We start from the raw sequence: 26,759 nt of genomic DNA, 5'->3' as shown, positions 1-26,759 counted from the left end.
GTATTTTAATTTTCAATATTGTCACAACCCCTTTTAAATTGATAAGCAGATTTTCGGCTGGTTAAGGACTGTACTTGCAACGTGTCCCTATTAATAAATTCTTAACTCGCCAATTTTCGCCACGTCAGTAATCCATAAAGAAGCTTTATTCTGTGCTTTCAATGAAGACCATTGTATACTGAGGGTAGTTAATTGGTGATGGCGATAGGAGATAGCACATCGACAACAAGTAGGCGTCGTGGTGGGATATTTGACAGCGATAAATTGAGCATCGAATGCAACACTCTCGGGGGTAAGAAGTGTTTTAGAAAAGAAGAACACCCTAAATGCAAGTGCGGGATGTATGCTATAGTCACCCGGTCTCAGACTGTGGAAAATTCTAGTAGAGCTTTCTTTAGGTGACCTTACTTCAAGGTATTTATAGGTTTTGTTCAATGTGAAGATCCTAATTTTGAAGAAATTTGTTAAGAATTAGATGGTGATTGTTGGATGTGTTATTCTATATGGAGGAAAATAAACCACATTGTGATTATTTTTGCTGGTTTGATAATGTTTTTGGTTATGTGAATGACGACGTATCAGATCAAAGTGAATTAGCCTGTTTGAATGATTCTCTTGATGGTGCTAGTTTACACAGTGGTTTGGATGAGAGGGTTAAGGTGTTGGAAGAACTGTTGTTTGAATTAGCTTGTTTGAATGATTCTCTTAGTTGTTGTTTCAAATGATCTAATGACTTATAACATATGAAATGGTTATGATGATATTTTGGTGAATATGGCCTTGTACATGTAATCTCAAATTACAATACATGAATTAAGGATACACTATTTTGTATGTAAACTCAAAAGATATATAAAGCAATGCTTATAATATAAAAACATAAAAGATTATCTCATTAAATCATAGATAATAAGGTATCTTAAAGTAGAGTATGTTAAACAAATAACTTAAACCTTAAGCAAGAGTATCTTAAACATCACAATATGACCATAAACGATTAGCCATACAAGGCCAAAAAACAAGGTCTATTTCCTTGAACAAGTATGCTAATTTCATAAAAGAAAAGTTTTATGGACAAGTAGTTATTTCTTCTTAGAGACATTTAGGCCTGGTGTAGGAATAAATGTGAAGAGCCTAGAAGCTGTGTCACTTGATGCAGCTGCCATTGTCTTTGCAGAGACACCAGCTGGTCGATTTGGCCTCACTATCGTTTGCTTCGGGCGCTTAAAAGGTTGTTTTGGAAGTCTAGTGATGCGTGAGAATCTTTCCTATCTTTTCTTAGTAAATTCGATGTGGATTTGTTGTGTCTTTATGAGATTTTGGTGTTTTAGACTATCATGAATGCTACTTTTAGGTGTATTGCTATTTTTTTATTACAGGTAAAATTCAAGCGAGTTGACAGAGTTCATACAGAAGAAAAGATAGAAAAATGGTTGCTGTCATGCTGGTGCTAAATGCCACTACTCGGTGTTTAGCGCCGCAAGCCTTGAAATTTGTACCAGCATTTTGTGAAGATGGAGCTAAACACTACCACTAGGTCTTTAGTGTCAAAGGCCTCGTAAATCGTGCAACAACTCGACAGAAGTGGCGCTAAACGCCATTACTCGGTGTTTTCACCAAGTTCCTTGAAAAGTGTGAAAAGCATTTTATTTGGTGGCGCTAAACACCACTACTCGGTGTTTAGCGCCAGGCCCGTGTCATCAAGTTCCATGAAGGCTCTTTAGTTTTTAACATTAATTTTTGAATTAAGAAAAGATACTGTTAGGCTAATTTTAATTTTGTATCAATTAGGATTAGCTATATACGAGCCCTATTTCCCTGAATGGAGGGAGTATCCTAATGACGGATGGTGGAATCGAGAACAAGCCTTCTCCAATGTTGCATACGAATAGCAAGAGAGCTAGATGCAATTCCAAAATCCTCTTGAGCTTGCTATAGAGAGCTTATCTCAAACCGTGGCTGAGTTTTTTTCTTGAGAATAAGATAGAAAAATTGTCCCAAACCATCACTAAGTTTGTTCAAGAACCCCAAAATTTTATGCAGAAAATAAGAACAAACTTTTGAGGCCAAGAATTCTCCATCAACAATTTGGAGAAACAAGTGGGACAAATTACCAAGCAATTGGCAGAGAAGCAAGCAAATTCCTCTCTAAGTGACACAGTACCTAATCTTAGAGAGGAACGCAAGACTATCAATATTGAGAGTCCACACCTCAATGAATCAGAAGGTTGCATGAATATTGATGAAATTAACCCATTGATCCAAGAAGCACTTGATAAAGGAGCCTCTCAGAACTCTGTACAAGATCCAAGTTTTGAAAATGAAGAAAAGCTAGAAGATGTGTAGTCAATTGAGGAAAGCATTGACTAAAGGATCGTGGGTAGCAAGCAAAAGACACTATCTTGGAGGAGAAGGTCAACAAAAATCAATCCATTCTCTATCCTAGAAAGTAGTATGAGTCAAGTTAGTGATATTGGTAGGCAACCCAGTAGGTTATTATCATTCTTCTCTTCCCTATTAAGGTCCTTTCTTTTAACTAATTGGAAAAAGAAAAAAAATATTTTATGAATAAGTTAGATCTTAGTTAATTGTTGCTTTCTACTCATAATTTTTTTTATTGATTTTAATTTTCAAAACTAGTTTTCAAAAGATTTCGTTACTATCATTATTTTCTTCTTATGAACACATCACGTAACACAACTTATACTTAGCATTATATGTTCCTCTATACTCTTTACTATTTTATCATATGACCAAACCCTAAGTTTGGTGTTGCAATTATGATCAAAGAATAAAATGAAGAGGGCAACAAGGACATAGAGTGATTGAGGTAATTGGGTGTAAGGTGGTTAGTATTTTCTTCTTCGCTTTCATTTCCATTGACTTTTCTTTCTCTTACTCAAGCATCATGCATGTTTCCTTTATTTACATTATCCATATTTATTAGTAAACTTGTCCTCTGAGCCTTCTAATCATCATGACAGAGAGTTGTTTTAATGGAGAAAATATTGAATCTAATAAATAAAATCCTCTTATGAAAAGTGGTGTCCATAACCGTGTGATTATATTTCGTGGATAGTGATTAAAGGTTAATAATCTTGGAGGAAGGGGAAGAATGATTCTTTATGAGCAGAGGCTTAGAAAAGTATTATGAGATCTCCAAACAAAGAAAAAAAGAATATCCTTGAGTTGAATTGAAAGAAAAAGGAAAAGAAAGAGAAGAAACAACAAAGCACTTAGCATCAATGGTTAAAGAGCCCAGTTATGTGTGGTGTTGATTGTCCAAGGATAGGGCTCGGATAATTAGATCCAAAGGGTCCTTCATCACTTAGTAACTTGGGTCAACTGATCCAGGATTATCAATCGAAAACCCACAATCAATAGTTTCCTTGAGACAAAATGTTTAGAAGTCCAAAAAGGCTCTGGACATCGATGTTTGGGAATTTAAAATCTTTAGCTATACGCTTGTGGTGCACCCGTGTCAAAGAGAGGGTTTGATAACTAGATTCGTGGGGTGCTTTATCTCCTGGTAATTTAGACCAACTTGCTCAGGATTATTGATCAAAAGCCCACTATGAAGAGTTGCCTTGAGATAGAACACTTAGAGTTGTCAACCGAAAAGCTCTCTCTGTTATAAATAAAAGATTCAAGGATCAATCAAAACTTAAAAGAAAAAGATCTCATAATATCATCCGAGCCTTAGTTCTATAGGATTCTTCACTCTCAAGACTTCAAGATTCGTTAAGAAAGAAGAGAATCCATTTATAATCACATGGCTTGCTAAACCCCATTCTCAAGAGGAACATGAGCTTCAAGAAGATTCAATTCTCCTTCATTCAATTCTTTTCTTTTCATTTCTTTTCTTTTCTTTTTACTTGAGGATAAGCAAAGTTTTAAGTTTGGTGTTGTGATGCATTTGCATCGTTCGTTGTTTTTCTTGTTTTAATTCATTATTTTCTTAGGTTTAGTTATAGTTTTATCTTCTATTCTTGTCACTTTTAAGTATCTTGTACTACTAAGGTGTTTGCTAAGTGTTTTCAAAAAATTATGATCAAATAAGAGGTAAATCAAGTAACAAAGAGAGGTTGATCAAGAAGCAAGCTTAGTGGTGCACGAAATCACAATCACACTTTTGTAATTCCGCACAACTAACCAGCAAGTGCACTGGGTCGTCCAAGTAATACCTTACGTGAGTAAGGGTCGATCCCACGGAGATTGTCGGCTTGAAGCAAGCTATGGCTATCTTGTAACTCTTAGTCAGGATATCAATAATTCTCAGATTTGATTGTAAAAAGTAAAAGAACATGAAATAAATACTTGTTTTGCAGTAATGGAGAACAGGTTGAGGTTTTGGAGATGCTCCATCTTCCGAATCTCTGCTTTCCTACTGTCTTCTTCTTCAAGCACGCAAGGCTCCTTCCATGGCAAGCTGTATGTAAGGTTTCACCGTTGTCAATGGCTACCTCCCATCCTCTCAGTGAAAATGTTCAACGCGCTCTGTCACAGCACGGCTAATCATCTGTCGGTTCTCAATCAGGTTGGAATAGAATCTAGTGATTCTTTTGCGTCTGTCACTAACGCCCAGCCCTCAGGAGTTTGAAGCTCGTCACAGTCATTCAATCCTTGAATCCTACTTAGAATACCACAGACAAGGTTTAGACCTTCCGGATTCTCTTGAATGCCGCCATCAATTCTAGTTTATACCACGAAGATTCTGATTAAGGAATCCAAGAGATATTCACTCAATCTAAAGTAGAATGGAGGTGGTTGTCAGGCACACATTCATAAGTGAGAATGATGATGAGTGTCACGGATCATCACATTCATCAAGTTGAGGAACAAGTGATATCTTATAATAGAAGCAAGCGTGATTGAATGAAAAACAGTAGTAATTGCATTAATCCATCAAGACACAGCAGAGCTCCTCACCCCCAACCATGGGATTTAGAGACTCATGCCGTAGAAGATACAATAAGAAACGTGTAATGTGTCATAAGATGAAGATACAATGTCAAAATATCCTATTTATAGTGAACTAGTAACCTAGGATATACAGAAATGAGTAAATGACGTAAAAATCCACTTCTGGGGTCCACTTGGTGTGTGCTTGGGCTGAGCATTGAAGCTTTCATGTGTAGAGACTTTTCCTGGAGTTAAACGCCAGCTTTTGTGCCAGTTTGGGCGTTTAACTCCAATTTTTGTGCCAGTTCCGGCGTTAAACGCCGGGAATTCTGAAGCTGATTTGCAACGCCAGTTTGGGCCATCAAATCTCAGGCAAAGTATGGACTATTATACATTGCTGGAAAGCCCAGGATGTCTAATTTCCAACGCAATTGGGAGCGCGCTAATTGGGCTTTTGTAGCTCCAGAAAAACTACTTCGAGTGCAGAGAGGTCAGAATCCAACAGCATCTGCAGTCCTTTTTCAGCCTCTGAATCAGATTTTTGCTCAGGTCCCTCAATTTCAGCCAGAAATTACCTGAAATCACAGAAAAATACACAAACTCATAGTAAAGCCCAGAAAAGTGAATTTTAAATAAAAACTAATAAAAACATACTAAAAACTAACTAAAATGTACTAAAAACATACTAAAAACAGTGCCAGAAAGCGTATAAATTATCCGCTCATCACTTAGCATGATGAATAGAGAGCTAGAGATGTAGGAGTGATGCCATGCAAGACATACACATGAGAAAATGATAGGGCGTGCCATGCCTTGGGGGAGAGAAAAGAGGGCATGCCACACCCCATCATCATCAAGACCAGGCGAGCGATGCCTGGGATAGGGCGTGCCACGCCCTGGAGAGGAGTCACCTGGCGTTGCATGCCAGGCACTATGCGTGCCACGCCTTTGCACAACCAAGAAGGCGCGTGCCATGCCCCATAAACAAAAGTAAGGGCGTGCCACGCCTTGGCCAACCAAGAAAGGGGGCGCCACGCCCTAGCTAAGAGGAATCATTGGATGCATTTCAAGATTAAAGGTGTGCTATGCCAAGGAATAGGCATGCCATGCCCTAGTAAAAACCATCCCCTGGAAGTGATCCAAACTTGGGAGTCCCACGGAGGAAGCAAGGCGTGCCATGCCTGGTCCAAGCCAAGAGAGGGTGTGACACGCCATAACAATTTCAAGCCCTGAAAGTATTTTCCAAACCAGACATGCCACGAGGAGGTTGGGTGTGCCACACTAGCCCATAATTTCCTTATCCGGTGTTGATTCATCACAAGCCTAATGATGAGCGGATAATTTGTATACTTTTTGGTATTGTTTTTAGTATGTTTTCAGTAGGATTTAGTTAGTTTTTAGTACATTTTTATTAGTTTTTAGTTAAAATTCACTTTTCTGGACTTTACTATGAGTTTGTGTGTTTTTCTGTGATTTCAGGTATTTTCTGGCTGAAATTGAGGGACCTGAGCAAAAATCTGATTCAGAGACTAAAAAGGACTGCAGATGCTGTTGGATTCTGACCTCCCTGCATTCGAAGTGGATTTTCTAGAGTTACAGAAGCCCAATTGGCGCGCTCTCAATGGCGTTGGAAAGTAGACATCCTGGGCTTTCCAGCAATATATGATAGTCCATACTTTGCCCAAGATTTGATGGCCCAAACCGGCGTTCAAAGTCACCCTCAGGAATTCCAGCGTTAAACGCCGGAACTGGCACCAAAATGGGAGTTAAACGCCCAAACTGGCATAAAAGCTGGCGTTTAACTCCAAGGAGAGTCTCTACACGAAAATGCATCAATGCTCAGCCCAAGCACACACCAAGTGGGCCCGGAAGTGGATTTTTATGTCATTTACTCATTTCTGTAAACCTTAGACTACTAGTTCTCTATATATAGGACCTTTTACTATTGTATTATCATCTTGGTTCTTCTGGTTCCCTCTCTGGGGCCGAAACCAATGATCACTTTTGTTCTTATGTATTTTCAACGGTGGAGCTTCTACACACCATAGATTAAGGTGTGGAGCTCTGCTGTACCTCGAGTATTAATGCAATTACTATTGTTCTTCCATTCAATTCCGCTTGTTCTTGTTCTAAGATATCAATTGTTCTTCATTCTCACCCATGAACAAGGTGACTGACAACCACTCTGTTCTACAAGCAACTAAGGCTATAGTGAATATCTCTTGGATTCTTTAACCGGAATCTTCGTGGTATAGGCGAGAACTGATGGCAGCATTCAAGAGAATCCGGAAGGTCTAACCTTGTCTGTGGTATTCTGAGTAGGATTCAATGATTGAATGACTGTGACGTGCTTCAAACTCCTGAAGGCGGGGCGTTAGTGACAGACGCAAAAGAATCACTGGATTCTATTCCGGCCTTATTGAGAACCGACAGATGAATTCCGCTATGCTGTGACAGAGCATATGCAATCGCTTTCACTGAGAGGATGGGAGGTAGCCATTGACAATGGTGAAACCCTACACAAGCTTGCCATGGAAAGGAGTAAGAAGGATTGGATGAAGAAAGTAGGAAAGCAGAGAGACGGAAGGGAAGGCATCTTCATGCGCTTATCTGAAGTTCCTACCAATGAATTACATAAGTATCTTTATCTTTACCTTTGTGTTATTTTCGTTCATCACCATATTCGTTTGAGTTTGCCTGACTAAGATTTACAAGATGACCATAGATTGCTTCAATACTAACAATCTCCGTGGGATCGACCCTTACTCGCGTAAGGTTTATTACTTGGACGACCCAGTGCACTTGCTGGTTAGTTATGCGAAGTTGTGTAATGCCATGGTACTGAACTACCAAGTTTTTGGGGTTCATGACCGGGGATTATGAGAGTTGTGAAAAAGTATTGTTCACAATTTCACGCACCAAGTTTTTGGCGCCGTTGCCGGGGATTGTTCAGTTTGGACAACTGACGGTTCATCTTGTTGCTTAGATTAGGTATTTTTTTTCTTCAGAGTTCTTAAGAATGAATTCTAGTGTTTCAATGTGATGTTCTTATCATCACCAAAGCTGATTGATCTTCATCAATTTAGCTCTTGAATGCAATGTCCTGCTGAAGCTTGGCCGGCCATGTCTAATTTCTTTAGACTAAAGCTTTAGACTAACATTGCATGATTCCTGGAATTCTCATTAAGAATTTTGATACCTTTTTCCATTTAATTTTCGAAAAAAAAAACACAAAAAAAAATTACAAAATCATAAAATCCAAAAATATTTCTTGTTTGAGTCTAGTGTCTCATTTTAAGTTTGGTGTCAATTGCATGCATTCATTTATGTGTCTTAAGGATCTTCAAATAATTCTTGATGATTTCTTACTCTAATCTTTAAATTCTCTTGACTTGAGTGTTTTGTGTGTCTCATATGCATTCTCATTAGTGTCAGTAGTATACAAACTGCTAAGTTTGGTGTCTTGCATGCATTGTTATTTGATTCTTGTTGCATTTTGATTTTTCCTTATTATTAAAAATCCAAAAATATTTTTAATTTGTGTCATTCCAAGTCAATAATATAGAGAATTAAAGATTCAGAACATACAGCAGAGGAATTGCACAGAAAAAGCTGGGCGTTCAAAACGCCCAGTGAAGAAGGACAGACTGGCGTTTAAACGCCAGCCAGGGTGCCTGGTTGGGCGTTTAACGCCCAAAAAGGTAGTGCATTGGGCGTTAAACGCCAGAATGTGCACCATTCTGGGCGTTTAACGCCAGGATGGCTAAAGGGGGAAGATTTTGTTTTCAAATCAAATTTTTTTTAAGTTTTCAAAGTTTTTCAAAATCAAATCTTTTTCAAATCATATCTTTTCAATCAAATGTTTTCAAAATCAATTTCTTTCCTTTTTCAAAGATACTTACTAACAATTAATGATTTGATTGAACATTTTTTTGCCTTTTCTGTTGAGGAAGGTTTTATGTTTGAATCATATCTTTTCTTGTTAGGCAAGTCATTAATTTTTAATCATATCTTTTCAAATTGTTTTCAAATCATATCTTTTTAATCACATCTTTTTCAAAATAAGTTTTCAATCAAATCTTTTTAATTTCTAATTTCAAAATCTTTTTCAAAAATCACTTGATTTCCTTTCCACTCTTATTTTCGAAAATCAATTAAGTGTTTTTCAAAATGTTTTCAAAATCTTTTACTTAATTTTCGAAAATTACTTCCCCTCTTCTCACATCCTTCTATTATTGGAGTACCACTCCTTCTCAATGCACAATTCAAACTCCATCTAATTAAGTTCGAATTCTTCTCCTTCTATCTTCTATTTTTCTTTTCTTCTGACACCTCAAGGAATCTCTATACTGTGACATAGAGGATTCCATATTTTCTTGTTTTCTTCTTTTTCATATGAGCAGGAACAAGGACAAAGGCATTCTTGTTGAAGCTGATCCTGAATCTGAAAGGACCTTGAAATGAAAGCTAAGAGAAGCTAAAGCACAAATCTCTATGAACGGAGGTGGTTGTCAGGCACACGTTCATAGTTGAGGATATAACAGAAATTTTCAAGGAAGAAGAAGCCATGGCAGCCGAAAACAACAACAATGCAAGGAAGGTGCTGGGTGACTTTACTGCACCTACTCCCGATTTCTATGGGAGAAGCATCTCTATCCCTGCCATTGGAGCAAACAACTTTGAGCTTAAGCCTCAATTAGTTTCTCTAATGCAACAGAATTGCAAGTTCCATGGACTTCCATTGGAAGATCCTCATCAGTTCTTAGCTAAATTCTTGCAAATCTGTGACACAGTCAAGACTAATGGGGTAGACCCTGAGGTCTATAGACTGATGCTATTCCCTTTTGCTGTAAGAGACAGAGCTAGAATATGGTTGGACTCTCAACCTAAAGAAAGCCTGGACTCTTGGGAAAAGCTAGTCAATGCCTTCTTGGCAAAGTTCTTTCCACCTCAAAGATGGAGTAAGCTTAGAGTGGAAGTCCAAACCTTCAGACAGAAGGATGGAGAATCCCTCTATGAAGCTTGGGAAAGATACAAACAATTGATCAGAAAGTGTCCTTCTGACATGCTTTCTGAATGGAGCATCATAGGTATTTTCTATGATGGTCTCTCTGAACTATCCAAGATGTCTTTGGATAGCTCTGCTGGAGGATCTCTTCATCTGAAGAAGACGCCTACTGAAGCTCAAGAACTGATTGAAATGGTTGCAAATAACCAATTCATGTATACTTCTGAAAGAAATCCTGTGAACAATGGGACTAGTCAGAAGAAAGGAGTTCTTGAGATTGACACTCTGAATGCCATATTGGCTCAGAATAAAATATTGACTCAACAAGTCAATATGATTTCTCAAAGTCTGTCTGGGATGCAAAATGCACCAAGCAGTACTAAGGAAGCTTCATCTGAGGAAGAAGCTTATGATCCTGAGAACCCTTCAATGGAAGAGGTGAATTACATGGGAGAACCCTATGGAAATACCTATAATCCTTCATGGAGGAATCATTCAAATCTTTCATGGAAGGATCAACAGAGACCTCAACAAGGTTTCAATAACAATAATGGTGGAAGAAACAGGTTTAGCAATAGCAAGCCTTTTCCATCATCTTCTCAGCAACAGACAGAGAGTTCTAAGCAGAATACCTCTGACTTAGCAACTATGGTCTCTGATCTGATCAAAAATACTCAAAGTTTCATGACTGAAACTAGGTGCTCCATTAGAAACTTGGAAGGACAAGTGGGTCAGCTGAGCAAGAAAATTACTGAACTCCCTCCAAGTACTCTCCCAAGCAATACTGAAGAAAATCCAAAAGGAGAGTGCAAGGCCATCAACTTGGCCGAATCCTGGGAGGAAGAGGAGGCAGTGAACGCCACTGAGGAAAACCTCACTGGGCGTGCACTGACCTCCAATGAGTTCCCCAATGAGGAACCATGGGAATCTGAGGCTCAAAATGAGACCATAGAGATTCCATTGGACCTACTTCTGCCATTCATGAGCTCTGATGAGTATTCTTCCTCTGAAGAGGATGAGTATGTCACTAAAGAGCAAGTTGCCAAATACCTTGGAGCAATCATGAAGCTGAATGACAAGTTATTTGGAAATGAGACTTGGGAGGATGAACCCCCTTTGCTCACCAAAGAACTGGATGACTTGTCTAGGCAGAAACTACCTCAAAGGAGACAGGATCCTGGGAAGTTTTCTATACCTTGTACCATAGGCACCATGACCTTCAAGAAGGCTTTGTGTGACTTAGGGTCAAGTGTAAACCTCATGCCCCTCTCTGTAATGGAGAAATTAGGGATCTTTGAGGTGCAAGCTGCAAAAATCTCACTAGAGATGGCAGACAACTCAAGAAAACAAGCCTATGGACTTGTAGAGGATGTTCTGGTAAGGGTTGAAGACCATTACATCCCTACTGATTTCATAGTCCTAGAGACTGGGAAGTGCATGGATGAATCCATCATCCTTGGCAGACCCTTCCTAGCCACAGCAAAGGCTGTGATTGATGTTGATAGAGGAGAGTTGATCATTCAAGTGAATGAAGAATCCTTGGTGTTTAAGGCCCAAGGATATCCCTCTGTCATCATGGAGAGGAAGCATGAAGAGCTTCTCTCAAAATAGAGCCAAACTGAGCCCCCACAGTCAAACTCTAAGTTTGGTGTTGGGAGGCCACAACCAAACTCTAAGTTTGGTGTTGAACCCCCACATTCAAATTCTAAGTTTGGTGTTGGGAGGTTCCAACACGGTTCTGAGCATTTCTGAGGCTCCATGAGAGTCCTCTGTCAAGCTAATGACAATAAAGAAGCGCTTGTTGGGAGGCAACCCAATGTTTTATAATTAACTATTTTCTTTTGTTATTTTATCTTTCTTGTAGGTTGATGATCATAAGAAGTCACAAAAACAATGAAAAAAGCAAAAACAGAATGAAAAACAGGAAGAAAAATAGCACACCCTGGAGGAAGATGCTGCTGGCGTTCAAACGCCAGTAAGCCTAGCAGTTGGGCGTTTAACGCCCAGTCTGGCACCATTCTGGGCGTTTAACGCCAGAAAGGGGCACCAGACTGGCGTTAAACGCCAGAAAAGGGTAAGAACCTGGCGTTAAACGCCAGGAATGGGCACCAGCCCGGCGTTTAACGCCAGAATTGGCTCAAAACGTGTTTTTGAATGCCATTTGGTGCGGGGATGACTTTTTCTTGACACCTAAGGATCTGTGGACCACACAAAATCCCCACCTACCTCACCACCTCCTCTCTTCTTCTTCACCCATTCACCAATCACCTCTACCACTCTCCCTCTCTTCCATTTCTTCTTCTTCTACTCTCTTCTTTCTTCTTTTGCTCGAGGACGAGCAAACCTTTTAAGTTTGGTGTGGTAAAAGTGTTGCTTTTTGTTTTTCCATAACCATTTATGGCATCCAAGGCCGGAGAAACCTCTAGAAAGAGGAAAGGGAAGGAAAAAGCTTCCACCTCCGAGTCATCTCAAGGGTGCATCAAGACCACTTCTATGAAGTTGTGGCCATGAAGAAGGGTCAACTTTGATCAAAGGTTGGACCAAGTCCTCATAGACATTTGTGAAGAGGGCGTTCAATAAAAGAAAAGATTCAAAGAGGGAAGCCGGTTCAACTGAGAAGGCATGACCTCAAGCCCATCACTAAGAAAAGGATGGAGCAACAAGAGATCCCACTCATCATGAAATCAAAGAATCATGAGAGAGGAGCAACAAAGACAAGGAAGAGACATTAAGGAGCTCAAGCACTCCATAGGATCTTCAAGAGGAAGAACAAGCCGCCATCACTAAGGTGGACCCGTTCTTTAATCTCCTTGTTCTTTATTTTCTTGTTTTTCGAATTTTATGCTTATGTTTATCTATGTTTGTGTCTTATGATCATTAGTGTCTTAGTGTCTATGCCTTAAAGTTATGAATGTCCTATGAATCCATCACCTTTCTTAAATGAAAACTGTTTTTATCACAAAAGAACAAGAAGTACAGGATTTCGAATTCATCTTTAAAACTAGCTTAATTAGTTTGATGTGGTGACAATACTTTTTGTCTTCTGAATGTATGCTTGAACAGTGCATATGTCTTTTGAATTTGTGGTTCATGAATGTTAAAATTGTTGGCTCTTGAAAGAATGATGAAAAAGGAGACATGTTACTGAGGATCTGAAAAATCATAAAAATGATTCTTGAAGCAAGAAAAAGTAGTGAATACAAAAAAAAAAGAAAAAAGGGGGAGAAAAAGAAAAAGAACGAAAAAAAAAAGAGAGAAATAAGAGTTGTGATCCAAGGCAAATAAGAGTGTGCTTAAGAACCCTGGACACCTCTAATTGGGGACTCTAGCAAAGCTGAGTCACAATCTGAAAAGGTTCACCCAATTATGTGTCTGTGGCATGAATGTATCCGGTGGTAATACTGGAAGACAGAGTGCTTTGGGCCATAGCCAAGACTCAATAAGTAGCTATGTTCAAGAATCATCATACTTTACTAGGAGAATCAATAACACTATCTGGACTCTAAGTTCCTAAAGAAGCCAATCATTCTGAATTTCAAAGGATAAAGTGAGATGCCAAAACTGTTCGGAGGCAAAAAGCTACTAGTCCCGCTCATCTAATTTGGAGCTAAGTTTCATTGATAATTTGGAGTCTATAGTATATTCTCTTCTTTTTATCTTATTTGATTTTCAGTTGCTTGAGGACAAGCAACAATTTAAGTTTGGTGTTGTGATGAGCGGATAATTTGTATACTTTTTGGTATTGTTTTTAGTATGTTTTCAGTAGGATTTAGTTAGTTTTTAGTACATTTTTATTAGTTTTTAGTTAAAATTCACTTTTCTGGACTTTACTATGAGTTTGTGTGTTTTTCTATGATTTCAGGTATTTTCTGGCTGAAATTGAGGGACCTGAGCAAAAATCTGATTCAGAGACTAAAAAGGACTGCAGATGCTGTTGGATTCTGACCTCCCTGCATTCGAAGTGGATTTTCTGGAGTTACAGAAGCCCAATTGGCGCGCTCTCAATGGCGTTGGAAAGTAGACATCCTGGGCTTTCCAGCAATATATGATAGTCCATACTTTGCCCAAGATTTGATGGCCCAAACCGGCGTTCAAAGTCACCCTCAGGAATTCCAGCGTTAAACGCCGGAACTGGCACCAAAATGGGAGTTAAACGCCCAAACTGGCATAAAAGCTGGCGTTTAACTCCAAGGAGAGTCTCTACACGAAAATGCATCAATGCTCAGCCCAAGCACACACCAAGTGGGCCCGAAAGTGGATTTTTATGTCATTTACTCATTTCTGTAAACCTTAGACTACTAGTTCTCTATATATAGGACCTTTTACTATTGTATTATCATCTTGGTTCTTCTGGTTCCCTCTCTGGGGCCGAAACCAATGATCACTTTTGTTCTTATGTATTTTCAACGGTGGAGCTTCTACACACCATAGATTAAGGTGTGGAGCTCTGCTGTACCTCGAGTATTAATGCAATTACTATTGTTCTTCCATTCAATTCCGCTTGTTCTTGTTCTAAGATATCAATTGTTCTTCATTCTCACCCATGAACAAGGTGACTGACAACCACTCTGTTCTACAAGCAACTAAGGCTATAGTGAATATCTCTTGGATTCTTTAACCGGAATCTTCGTGGTATAGGCGAGAACTGATGACAACATTCAAGAGAATCCGGAAGGTCTAACCTTGTCTGTGGTATTCTGAGTAGGATTCAATGATTGAATGACTGTGACGTGCTTCAAACTCCTGAAGGCGGGGCGTTAGTGACAGACGCAAAAGAATCACTGGATTCTATTCCGGCCTGATTGAGAACCGACAGATGAATTCCGCTATGCTGTGACAGAGCATATGCAATCGCTTTCACTGAGAGGATGGGAGGTAGCCATTGACAACGGTGAAACCCTACACAAGCTTGCCATGGAAAGGAGTAAGAAGGATTGGATGAAGACAGTAGGAAAGCAGAGAGACGGAAGGGAAGGCATCTTCATGCGCTTATCTGAAGTTCCTACCAATGAATTACATAAGTATCTTTATCTTTACCTTTGTGTTATTTTCGTTCATCACCATATTCGTTTGAGTTTGCCTGACTAAGATTTACAAGATGACCATAGCTTGCTTCAATACTAACAATCTCCGTGGGATCGACCCTTACTCGCGTAAGGTTTATTACTTGGACGACCCAGTGCACTTGCTGGTTAGTTGTGCGAAGTTGTGTAATGCCATGGTACTGAACTACCAAGTTTTTGGGGTTCATGACCGGGGATTATGAGAGTTGTGAAAAAGTATTGTTCACAATTTCGCGCACCACCTAACCTTGTAGATTTGATTTTGATTTGAAGATTAAAAAAGATTCTATATTTAATTAGTTTTGAATTTCTTTTGATTGTATTTTGAAATTTAAGATTTGAATTAGTTAGGGATTATCTTAATTATTTTGTTTAAGATAAGATTAGGATTTGAGTTCGAATTAGAGAAAAAACCTAGGTATAATAAGTAAATTACATTCACAGAGAGAAGGAGGGGGAGTTCCCACAGACTTTTCATCTTTGGATTTTTGCATTCTCCATGAGTCACTAATCTTTTGTCAAAGGGTTAGGGGCTCTGTTTATGTTTTTTATAAATTATTAATCTAAGTTTTCTTCTATTTTATAGTTTACATTGATTTGTTTATGATTGAGTATTTCGTTCTTCATCCCTAAAGGATTAGTAGGGTCGACAGGTGTGCTAATTCCATTTTGAATTTGTTTATTGACTTGACAGAGTTTATATCCAAATTTTGCTTGAAACCTCTTTCAAATGGCTTTTTAAATTGACTAGACATAGCACATGATTTTTTTATTACCCTAGTTTTGAATACGTGACATATAATTCGGATTAGGACAATTTTTGAAAATTGTGTTTCCGCGTAAGATTCAATTGGAGAAGACTAGTTTGGATACGTGACATATAATCTGACAGGACTACTCTTGAATCTTATGTGGAATTGAATCGGTTTTTACAATGAACCTCTTCGGTTAATCAATTGAGCAAGATATTGGATGTTGATTAATTGAGAAAAAAATGAGGAGTCAAGACATTGGAAATCGCTTAATTAAGATTCGTCGTGGATGATGCTTGCTTGCTTTGAACAAAGAAAACAAAGTTTGATTTTTCTAAAAAATTAAGCATCCCAAAAATTCTTGACTTCCCTGTCATATATATTTTCCTCCAATAATCACACGTACTGTCTTAATCAAATCAAAACCCTAGCTTTTAAGTTTTTTCAAGCCATTACTTTTTCAGCAAGTCTTCAAGATTTCAACACTCAATAATTCCAGGTTTTATTGATTTAATTAGTAATTAATTTGATATTTGTGTTTTCAATCTGTTAATCCTCGACGGAATGATATTCACTCATCGTCCTATTACTTGAACGATCTAGTGCACTTGCTGGTATCTGTGAGCTTCAATTTCTGTTCATCAGATGCATTTTATTAAAAGAAGATACCGTTGGATTATTCTATCACTAAATATGATAGTAGAATTGGTGCGCATGACTTTTGTTTTCGCGCCAATAGTTACCGTCGGCTTTAGCGACGAAAAATTATTTTTGACGACAATCTTTTATGGCGATGAACTTATTCTCCTTTATTCAAAAGCTTGTAATGAGTTTATTATTAACTCTGTTAGTGTTAGTGTTGATAAATCCTTTGTTTTCACAATTATAGATACTTTAGGATCAAATTTGAAAGGCAAACTAATGAGTATTTTCTCTACTATCTTTTTATCAGGCAAGTCCTCTCTATAAGATTTCATTTCAGTTACTAAACTCATTAATCTTGTATAGTAACATTTTATTTTCTCAGAATTTTTCATCTTTGTATTTGCATATTGCTTCATTAGAGATTGGAGGAGGATTGTGCGTATTTTTGTGTCGCCTCTGAACTCTTACTCCAAGTTTAGCAACACTTCCTTAGCTGACAATATTCCCCTTATCCATGAGAAAATTGTCTTCATTACAGCTTGTTGGAAAAAGCATAGAGTAATATAATTTCTTTGTTGCTCTTCCTTCAATTTTTTCTTTTTTGCAACGAAAAGTGTTGCTTGATACTTTGGCATAGTAAATCCTTCATCGACATCCCACAAGTCTTGTACCTATAGAAAGATTTTCATTTGGGAATGCTAATCCTCATAATTGTCTTCTGACAATATAGGTACGAAAATATTTATGGTTGAGATCGTCATAGTTATGAAAAAATTTGTTTGAGTGTGTTATAATGTAGTAGATATATATAGTTGATAGGTTAAGAAAAAAATTGTACGCTCAGTAGATGATCAAACGAAGCTCTGGTATCATTGTTAGTTTGATGAAATAGTTAAAAGTTGGTTTAGTGTTTTATGGACTTGAATATTGTAACAAGAATAGCAAGGGTGATTTTGATAAAGAAGTAGTTTGGAACTTTGGATAAATAGTTTGAGAAAATTAATAGTTATATTATTGATAAGTCAAGGAGAGAGTACTAAAACTATTAAGACTTGATATGCTTGTTATTAGTTGATTATAATGAACTCTATGACGATGACTTATTTATAGGTTCTTTAAGTTGATTCTAAATAATTCTAAGTTTTAGATATTTTTAGTATTTAATTATTTATTTACTTAATTTTTAGATTTTTTTATTATAATATTTAGATATTTATTTTTATAAAATAAGATTATGAAAATTTTATAGAATTTCACAAATATGTAGCATAATCAATATAAGTCTTATTATCCTGACCATAAACGAAATACACAAGTTTTATATATCATCTATATCTAAAAAACAAAAAATGCAGTCTTATAATGAAAAAATGAAAGGTCTCTAAGAAGAAACGTGATAGTAGGTGTTACACACTTATATTAAATAAAAGTTGGCTATAGAGTTACATTTGCCAAAACTTATATTTTATCATTTGCAGTTATTATTATCATATATAATAAACCATTCAATGAACTCCTTTTCAATGTAATCTCTATATTTTTTATAATAATAATCACCAATCTATTCATATTTCTCGTTTTGTTTAACTCAATTATTATCAAGTTTTCTTATAAACTTTTACATTATAATTAAGTTAATTTTTAAAAGAAAATAAATAACTTAAAATATATGATAAGTATTTTAAAAATAAAAATTTTATGTGTACACAAAATTAATTATTATATATTTATTTATAAATATATATTATTTAATTAATTTACTTTTAATATATTTTATATTTCAATACCTATTTTTAGAGATAGCTAGCTATATTTTGATGGCCGATTCTTTATGCTGCGTATTCTGATCGTTTTAATAAATAGGATGTAAATATTTTAAAATAATAAATAAAAGTTAGAACTATCTGAATATCAACTAATTATATATCTTAGTTTCTAAAGAAAATAATAAATCATAACAGATTTGTAGCAAAACTTATTTATCCCATTTTTTATTAGCTTAATAGATTTACTGCCTTAATCGAGGATGATCGTTATAGTTTCAATTTTTTACTTTATCATCTTTTCCGTTTTAGAGAATTAAATCTACAAACATTCTATTTAATGGCCTTATTAAAAACTAGAATAATTTGGTTTTTCTTCGGAGATCTTTTGTTTAAGACTCACTATCTTTGCATATGTTATTGCTTTAATTTTTAGGAAAATATTTGGTTTCAGCCATAATTAGCCAAAATTTTTTATAATTTACTTCATTTATATTATTTAATAACAGTTTTATTTTTTATCTCACTCTCTTATCATTCCACTTATTAATGATATTAATTCTAATATCATATTTCTTATTACTAAGCACTCTTATAATCAATACTTAATATTCCATTTTATAATTTAATTTTTATATTTAAGAATACATTAAATAATAATAATAATGGACGTGATAATATACATTAATTGAGTTAATTGCACTTGATTTTTTGTTTCACTTAAAGCATTTAATATCAATCAATGGTGATACAAAAAAATTATTAATTATTTGTTTCCGTTAAGGCATTTATTTGTACTTGATTCTTTGTAATCTATATTTTTTATTAATTTAATTATGATTATTCAAAAATCATGATTCTAATACCATTTGCAAGCACAATAGTGTATAAGTCAAGAAATTTTACAAGAAGTCACATTTATCATTGCAAATAGTATAACATTTGAATTCGATCTTAATATGGTACCTATGGTAGAAGGTGCTGATGAAGAATTTGAACAACAGACGGACTCACCCGACGAAGTTGTTGTCAGTCAACCAATTTTCAAAAATATGAAAAATATACAAGTTTTGATGAGGTATGGTAATAAATTGATTTAATTTTTTGTGCTTTTATATGCATTTATAATTATATTTTACTGACTAAGTTCGTACACATAACATTCATATGTACATGTACATAACATCCATAGTTACATACAATTAACATCTAAAAATTAAATTTATATTTATTAGATATTACATCCATACATATCATTTTTTAGTTATTACATAAGTAAATATAAATTTAACACAGATGTTTTTTAAATTTTATCATAATTGATTTTAAAAAAATCAACTTCTTAAATTAATTTATTCAATTGATAAATTTACTCATAACATCTATAAATTTATACACATAACATCCATAATTTCATGTTAAAAACATCCATAATTTGTATTCATAATATTCATAATTTCATACCTATAATGTTTATAATTAATAAATTTTTAATTAATATTATCAAATTTTAAACTATACGTCTTATTGTATTTTTCAAATTATCTCATATGTGCACTAATAGACCATAATTTTAATTATTTTAATATTTTTGTTTAATATTCATATGTATGCTTATTTATAGATTTTAATATGACGAGTTAATAATTATTTTTAAAAATTTATTTTTAATTTTTGTTTATATTTTATATTTTATATTTTATTTTTAATAGTCTATATGTAAAATATAAGTTGTATAGTAGAAGTTGCTAAAACTTTTTAATTTAATTTTTATATTTTTTGCAAAAAATTATTGCATTTTAATGGATAATAATGTGATTGAGATATGTTAGAGATTTAATTTGAAAAAAAAAAAACTGAAATTGATTTTAGAAAGAACATTAATGACTCCAAACATGCAGCAAAATAATAGGGGATAAGGAGAATAAGTGATAAGAAAGTGTATGTCACTTGCTTATCAAGAGAATATGAATTTTTATGTGATATTTTTATATTGTAATTAATTTTTGGTTACCTAGCATCACTCTAATTTTTATCAATAAAAAATTAATTATTGTATTGTTGTTGCTGCTGTGTGGGTAGGGAAGAGGAACATGACCATCGGGTGGGGAAAGATGTGATGGTGGAGGCAAGTGTAAAATAAAGTATGAGCGGCAATGAGAATGAGGGAGGGAGGCAGAAGGAGGAGGGTGAGAGAACAATGGTGGTGGGGAGGGAAAAGGAAGAGGAGAGAATTAAAAAGATGATATTGCAGAGGCACGTGGTGGTGGTGGTGGCAACAGCAGTAATTATGGCGGAAACGATTTTGATTTGTATCAGAATTATTTTTGAAAACTTTTTATGTTGTCTTTAAAATTTTATATATAACTAATATTTAAAAATAATTTTGACACTAATTAAAAATATTAAGGATAAAATTAAATGAAATTTAATATTAAAAATATTTTAAAAGAAATAAAAAATATCAGAAGAAAAAAAACATAATTTAGCCGTATTCAACCTGTGTCACCTACTCTTGGGTGGTCTCATTCTCTTAGCTGGTTCCTAAATGCATCACACCCCGCGTAGAAACTGTGCACTGATGAAAATCCCTGGAAGAAGAAGAACCTACACTAAGTTACAATATTAGAACTATTTACATAATTGAGCAATGCAATTTACTTATGAAACGTAAGAAATAACACACACATATATATTTATATTGCTCGACACAAAATTAAACTTATAAGATCGGTTGTTGGACCTTATTCCAACCCATCCCCTGAATCTCTCAGATCTTACTTGGACATAAAATATATATCATTGATGAGATATTTCTAAGTACAATCGCTTTTTTTATATATAACAAATCCCATAAAATAATGGATATTTCCTAGAAAGCTAGGACATAAGGCTGTCACAATGTCCGATCCAAGAATTCTTTTATACTTTACATACATTTATTGGAATGTGTACGTATACATATAATATATCATTGACTCTATCACCAATCAAATAATAATATTATTGTTAGTGATCCCATAAATAAAATTGTTTAGTACTACGACAATAAATTAAAGTACTCCTATATTATATATATGAAACATGCAAGTGCTACTAGTCATCACTACTCTTCATAATGATAATAATAAATGATATTCCAACCACATTCACTCACCAACCCTACATTCATCCAGTTAATACGCATTTGATTTTTTGCAAAAATTGATACCATAGAAGACAAGGTACAATAAAACAAATGGCCATAAACGAAGCTCCATCAACATGCACATGGCCTTGTTCCCTCTCTCACTTGTGAACCATATAAACAATTTAATATACCTTCCTGTTCCAGCCAAGACATCAATAATTTTGGGGTACACAAAAATTAATTTAAAGCACACAAAAAGGCAAAAAAATATATAAATAACAATAATGATATACATATATATACATATATAGGCCTATACATATACAATACATACATTATGAGGAATCTCTTAATAAAGGGAAGAATAATAAAGTAATATGCAATAATAATAATAATAATAATAATAATAATAATAATTAAGCACATATACAACACAATAATAATCATGACAACGAATGAAGGATAACATAATAATAACAATAATAATAAACAAGCCAGACTAGTATTATAGGTTAAGTTTATTGCTTCTTGTTCCATTACAAATTCCCCCATCATCATCATCATCACAGGCTCCTTAAAATTAAAAGTTGAATCTATATACCAACAATAATAATACAAAAAACACAGACACATGCCAAACTAACAATAAGTAAATAAAAACATATGTCCCAGCAGCAGAAGTGCTATGGTGGATTCATATATATTTTTATAGGGTAAACTTTGGTACGGATTCTGATCATATATATATAGAACATGTATTGGACCAGCAGCTTCAGCTTCAGCTTCTGCTTTTGCATTTCTCCATGGCCCTTGGCGCTGAAAGTTCACAGGAAAGCATGCCAATATTAGATTCACTTGCCAGAAAGTGGTGTATAATAATATATATTATATAAAATAATAACTATGAAGAATAATGATTGTTAGTATTTTCCTATTTGGGTTTCATAACAATGATGACTTCCATATATATTAAAGCAAAATTAAATGAATGAAAAGAAAAAGTTGATGTAACCAAACATATGATCAATAATTCATACCAAGCCCAATAGCTTCTGATCCTTTCATTATTCGCAGACGCTTGCATGATCCAACAAACATCCTTCACAAAAAGTAAATAATTTAGGTTAATTTCATGGGTCTCTATGTGTTGAAGTAAAAGAAGACTATTAAAAAAAAAAAAAACCTCTTAAATTAAAAGCATGTTTCTAAATAACCTCTTAATAATCAAAGTTTTTTTAACTAGATAAAAATTTCTAATCCACATGAGTAATTAATTAGTAAATAATACATTTAATTTTCCTTTTTGATAATAATAAGTACAATACTTAAATGTTTGTATATATATATATATATAAATAAAATAGCACCTAGCTAATTAAATAAAAAAGAAATTATATTGAAAGTAAACAAAAATAGTTATATTTTAGATTTTGAAAATAAATAATTTGGTGATAATTTCCTAACTGTGTATTTGAATGAACGTGTGTTATGAAAACTGTAATCAAATTGTAGAGAGGAGACGGCAACGACGGCGGTGGTGAGGCGGTGGTGAGATGAAGGTAATAGAAACTTACTCCCATGGGACATCACCCACGAGCATCCAGTCACCATCCTTATCTTCATAGGTTGGCACATACTCAGAGCTGTTCAGAAGATCCATCAACTTGCTCTCATTCATGAAATCAATCATTCCTTGGGACCCATAGTTACCTTCATCAATTACAATAATAACAACACCCTAATTTAATAATATTATTATTATCAATAATAGTACTACTTAATCATTCACACCCAAATAAAACCCAGGCCACAATCATACACAATTCTAACAAATATATATAAATTCAATTAAACATATTACTAATGGATAGCACCATCAACACAAATTCCCATGCATCAAAGAAACAAATTTAAAAACTATTATTATATGAATTTAATTTTCAGCAAATAAACAATGCATTAAAATTAATTTTTTATTTCATTATATATAATAATAATAATAGTAACTTTGTAATTTTATGTGCTATTTTCTTTCATATTATTATTATATACACGTTCAGTCTCATCAAAGTTGAACTAATAATAGAGCTTTTGGAGGTCTAAGTAGTTGAATTAAACTCATAAAATTTAAATAAATTTAAACGATAATAGAGAACTGAGAAATCGAATTTGGAGATCTAATCTAAGAAATATGAATATGGATATGGTACTAACCCATGGTGAAGGAGCTGAACATTTTGGCCAAGGCATCAGATAAGTCTTGGTAGCTTTTGTACATTGTCAGGTCGACCTTGCGAAGGTAAGGAGCTCCATCCATGGAGACCTTCACAAATGAACCACCAGTAGAAGCAGCGGTGGTAGCTGCAGCGGCGGCGCTGCTTGTTGTCTTCTCAGTGGTGGCGCTGCCATTGTTATTTTCCTCAGTGCTCACTTTTTGTGCCATCATGTTCTTTCTGTATGACCTCACTGGTGGCCATCCAACTACTTGAGCCCTGATCATCGTCATCATAATAATATTTTCATATTCACTTAAATTCATCAAATTAATGTATTCAAAATATGATTTTTTATATCAATTTAAATTTTTAAGAGAAGATATAAACAAAAAGTCTAGAGTGTCATCTTTAACTTGTTTTCATCCAAAAGAAAAAAAAAAGTAGTATAAAAAAAATCTATACAAAAATTTAAATATACCTTAAAAAACTCCTATTTAAAAAAAATATGTTAAAAATATAAGTATATTCATGTACCTTTTTTCTATCGATTTAAATTTTTAAAAAAGAATAATTTGATTATATAACGAAATAAGGGAGATGAAAGGAATTAATTAAGGGAAACATACTTAGCGGGTGGCTTGGCAGGGTCCTTAAGGAGAGTCTTCTCCTTTGGAACATTCTTCAGATTCTCATTCAGATCTTCCTTGTTAGTATCATTGCCTTGAAGGTTAAGCTTCAGATCAACCGTCTCAGAGAACCCTCTCTTCCCGGTGGCTCTCGGAGTTTCTGCCGTTGCCGTGTCTCCGCCTCCGCCTCCACCTCCGCCGGGCAGGCCAAGGCAAAGCTCAGTCTCTTTCAGATTCAAGCCATGCTCCTTTGCCAACATAGTTGCCATTTTTGGCTCTACCGTTATCAAATGGAACTCTCTCAGCTTATTTTCTAATTCTAATTTCTCTTTCTCTTTCTCTTTGCTCTCTCAAACTGTTTCTTATGAATATGGTGTTCTCTTCTTTCTATTATAATGCTTTCTTGGTTTGGCTATATAGAAATTGGAAGCAGTAGAGAGAGAGAGAATGTGATAGCCCCTCAATAATATAGGCCCTTTGAGGAACTTGTGCTTGTGACTGCATGTGTATGTCATATCATGTTTGGATCCAATTGCATGCTGACACCTGGACATATATGGGGCGTTGATCTTTGCAAATGGGTAGGCTTAACGGACTCTTTCCCATGACTATTATAACCAATTTGTTTTTAATAATCTCCTAAAATAAGTATTAAAGATTTAAATTTTATCTTATATATAATAATTTTTTTATTTTATATATATAATAATTTATTAGTTAATAAATAATAATTTTAATTAATGATAAATTAATTTTTAATTTGTTAAATTAAAAAATATTATAAAAAAAACTATACCTATATATTATGTTATAATAGTTACCGTAGTTATAAAATTGTGTTATTAAAATAATAATTTTTAATGTTTAAATTTTTTTATTTTAAAAATAAAAAATTATAATATAAAAAGTGTAATTATAAATTTAAAAATCACTAAATATTAAAAAATATAAAGTACACTGAAATTTCAAAGATAACAAAATAGTCGTGTCGATAAAAAAAAATATTAATAATATATAGTTGAACAATTATTTCTCCTTTGATGATAAACGGGATTATTATTTGAGGGTACCTACCAAAATGTTAATGGCTTCCAAAATATATGTCTCCCCAAATGTACTAATCAACCTTTGTTGTAATTTTCAAGGCACATGCATGGCACTTGGTCTTGTTAGTGTTCCGTCTTCTGCTGTCCTCTCATTTGAGGACTGGTTACCATGTTTAGTTATCTAAAATAGTGCACCCTCTATAATTTCTTTCTCTGTCATCTTCACTAGGAAATGAATATATAATGTAATTAATATATACATGTAATTTTGGAAATTTCCATGCGCGGATATATTGATTATTTACCACCTCAAACAAATAGTTGGATCATATGTTTAAAGTTTGTCCACTTAAATTTTTATAATATGTTCAATTTTCAATATAGATTATTGATGATAAGCTTTTAATCTTAGATATTAATGTGGAATACATAAAAATTCTTACATCAAAGAAGATAATACAGCCAGCCTAATCTAATAATTATATCCATGAATAATTCTATAATTTAAATTAATAACTTTAAATTACACACAAATAATTCAACTATTACTCTAAATCTTTTCTCCTCTAAATAAATTTACATATATGTTTGTGTGTGAAATTTCGAACAATTCTTTAAATATATAATTTCGGACTAACTACGGCTTGATTTAGTAAACTTTTTATTTTTTAAAAAATAATCTATCAAAATTATCTGTTAAAAGATCATCTTTTTCTTTTAAGTTGTACCATCTATATTTAATAAATCAAACTAAAAATAACTTTCAATAAACATAAAAAAACAATTGCATTTGAAAAATAGTTTTTAAAATCTAAAAAGATTATAATAAACATAAATATAAAATTATATTAGATTGTTTAATTTTAATAAATATAAACCAACTTAAAAAACTCTTTGTTAAACACATTCAACTTTTAAAATTAAAATTACAAACATAAGTACATTATTTTTTTTATTTACTAAATATAAAACAAGGTTTTTATATTTTTAAAAAGGACAAATAACTCTTCAAAACGTTTTAAACCAAGTCTATTGGCAAAATATCTCCTAATAGATTCTAAATTTAAGAGAAAAACTCAAAGGTTAATGATTTTATTTTATATTGACTTATATTTTTAGTCATTAACTCAATATTTTTAGTTTAGTAACCTAATAATATAGTTTTAGACTTTAGCCAATATTTTTAAATAATAGTAACCAATTATAAATTATTGACCAAAAATAATAAAATTCTATTAATCCTCTAACATTATTCTAAATTTAATTCACCGAAAAGGTGAGTATTATTTTGAGAATTTAAAGCAAAGAGTTATTTTTACATTAAGGTATAGATAACTATATATATTATTATAATATATAATCAATTACATTTTTTATAGATGCCATTAATTAAAACCAATGCCGTCGAATATACTCACTTTTAGAGTTCATAGAATTCATTGTGATAACTATTTAAAACATATAATTATTTTAAGAGAAAAAAATTAAAATGATTCGTTAGATTTTATCATAGTTATCAAAATCGAATAGGTGATCAAATTGGTCAAATTATTAATTTATTATTTTAATTAATATAAGTTACTGCTGGTTGAACTGAAAGAACCGATT

At 33.8% G+C, this 26,759-nt stretch overlaps 1 protein-coding gene and 1 non-coding gene across 2 annotated transcripts; both read right to left on the bottom strand.

Annotated features, from left to right (window-relative positions):
• Positions 1–9,865: 9,865 nt before the first annotated feature.
• Positions 9,866–9,973, bottom strand: LOC112714164 (small nucleolar RNA R71). The gene has a single exon (XR_003159120.1). It is a non-coding gene; the product is annotated as a small nucleolar RNA R71 (small nucleolar RNA).
• Positions 9,974–21,746: 11,773 nt separating this feature from the next.
• Positions 21,747–24,709, bottom strand: LOC112711184 (auxin-responsive protein IAA14). The gene is made up of 5 exons (XM_025763785.3): positions 24,106–24,709; positions 23,478–23,755; positions 22,838–22,973; positions 22,301–22,362; positions 21,747–22,079 (listed from the first exon to the last, which is right to left on the bottom strand). Exons 1-5 carry the CDS (start codon positions 24,372–24,374, stop codon positions 22,042–22,044), a joined length of 783 nt encoding a protein of 260 aa, XP_025619570.1. The 5' UTR covers positions 24,375–24,709; the 3' UTR covers positions 21,747–22,041.
• Between the last annotated feature and the right edge of the window lie 2,050 nt (positions 24,710–26,759).

This window comes from Arachis hypogaea, chromosome 9 (assembly GCF_003086295.3).
Source record: "Arachis hypogaea cultivar Tifrunner chromosome 9, arahy.Tifrunner.gnm2.J5K5, whole genome shotgun sequence".
Lineage (NCBI taxonomy): Eukaryota > Viridiplantae > Streptophyta > Magnoliopsida > Fabales > Fabaceae > Arachis > Arachis hypogaea.
This window is presented reverse-complemented; position numbering and strand designations above follow the sequence as displayed.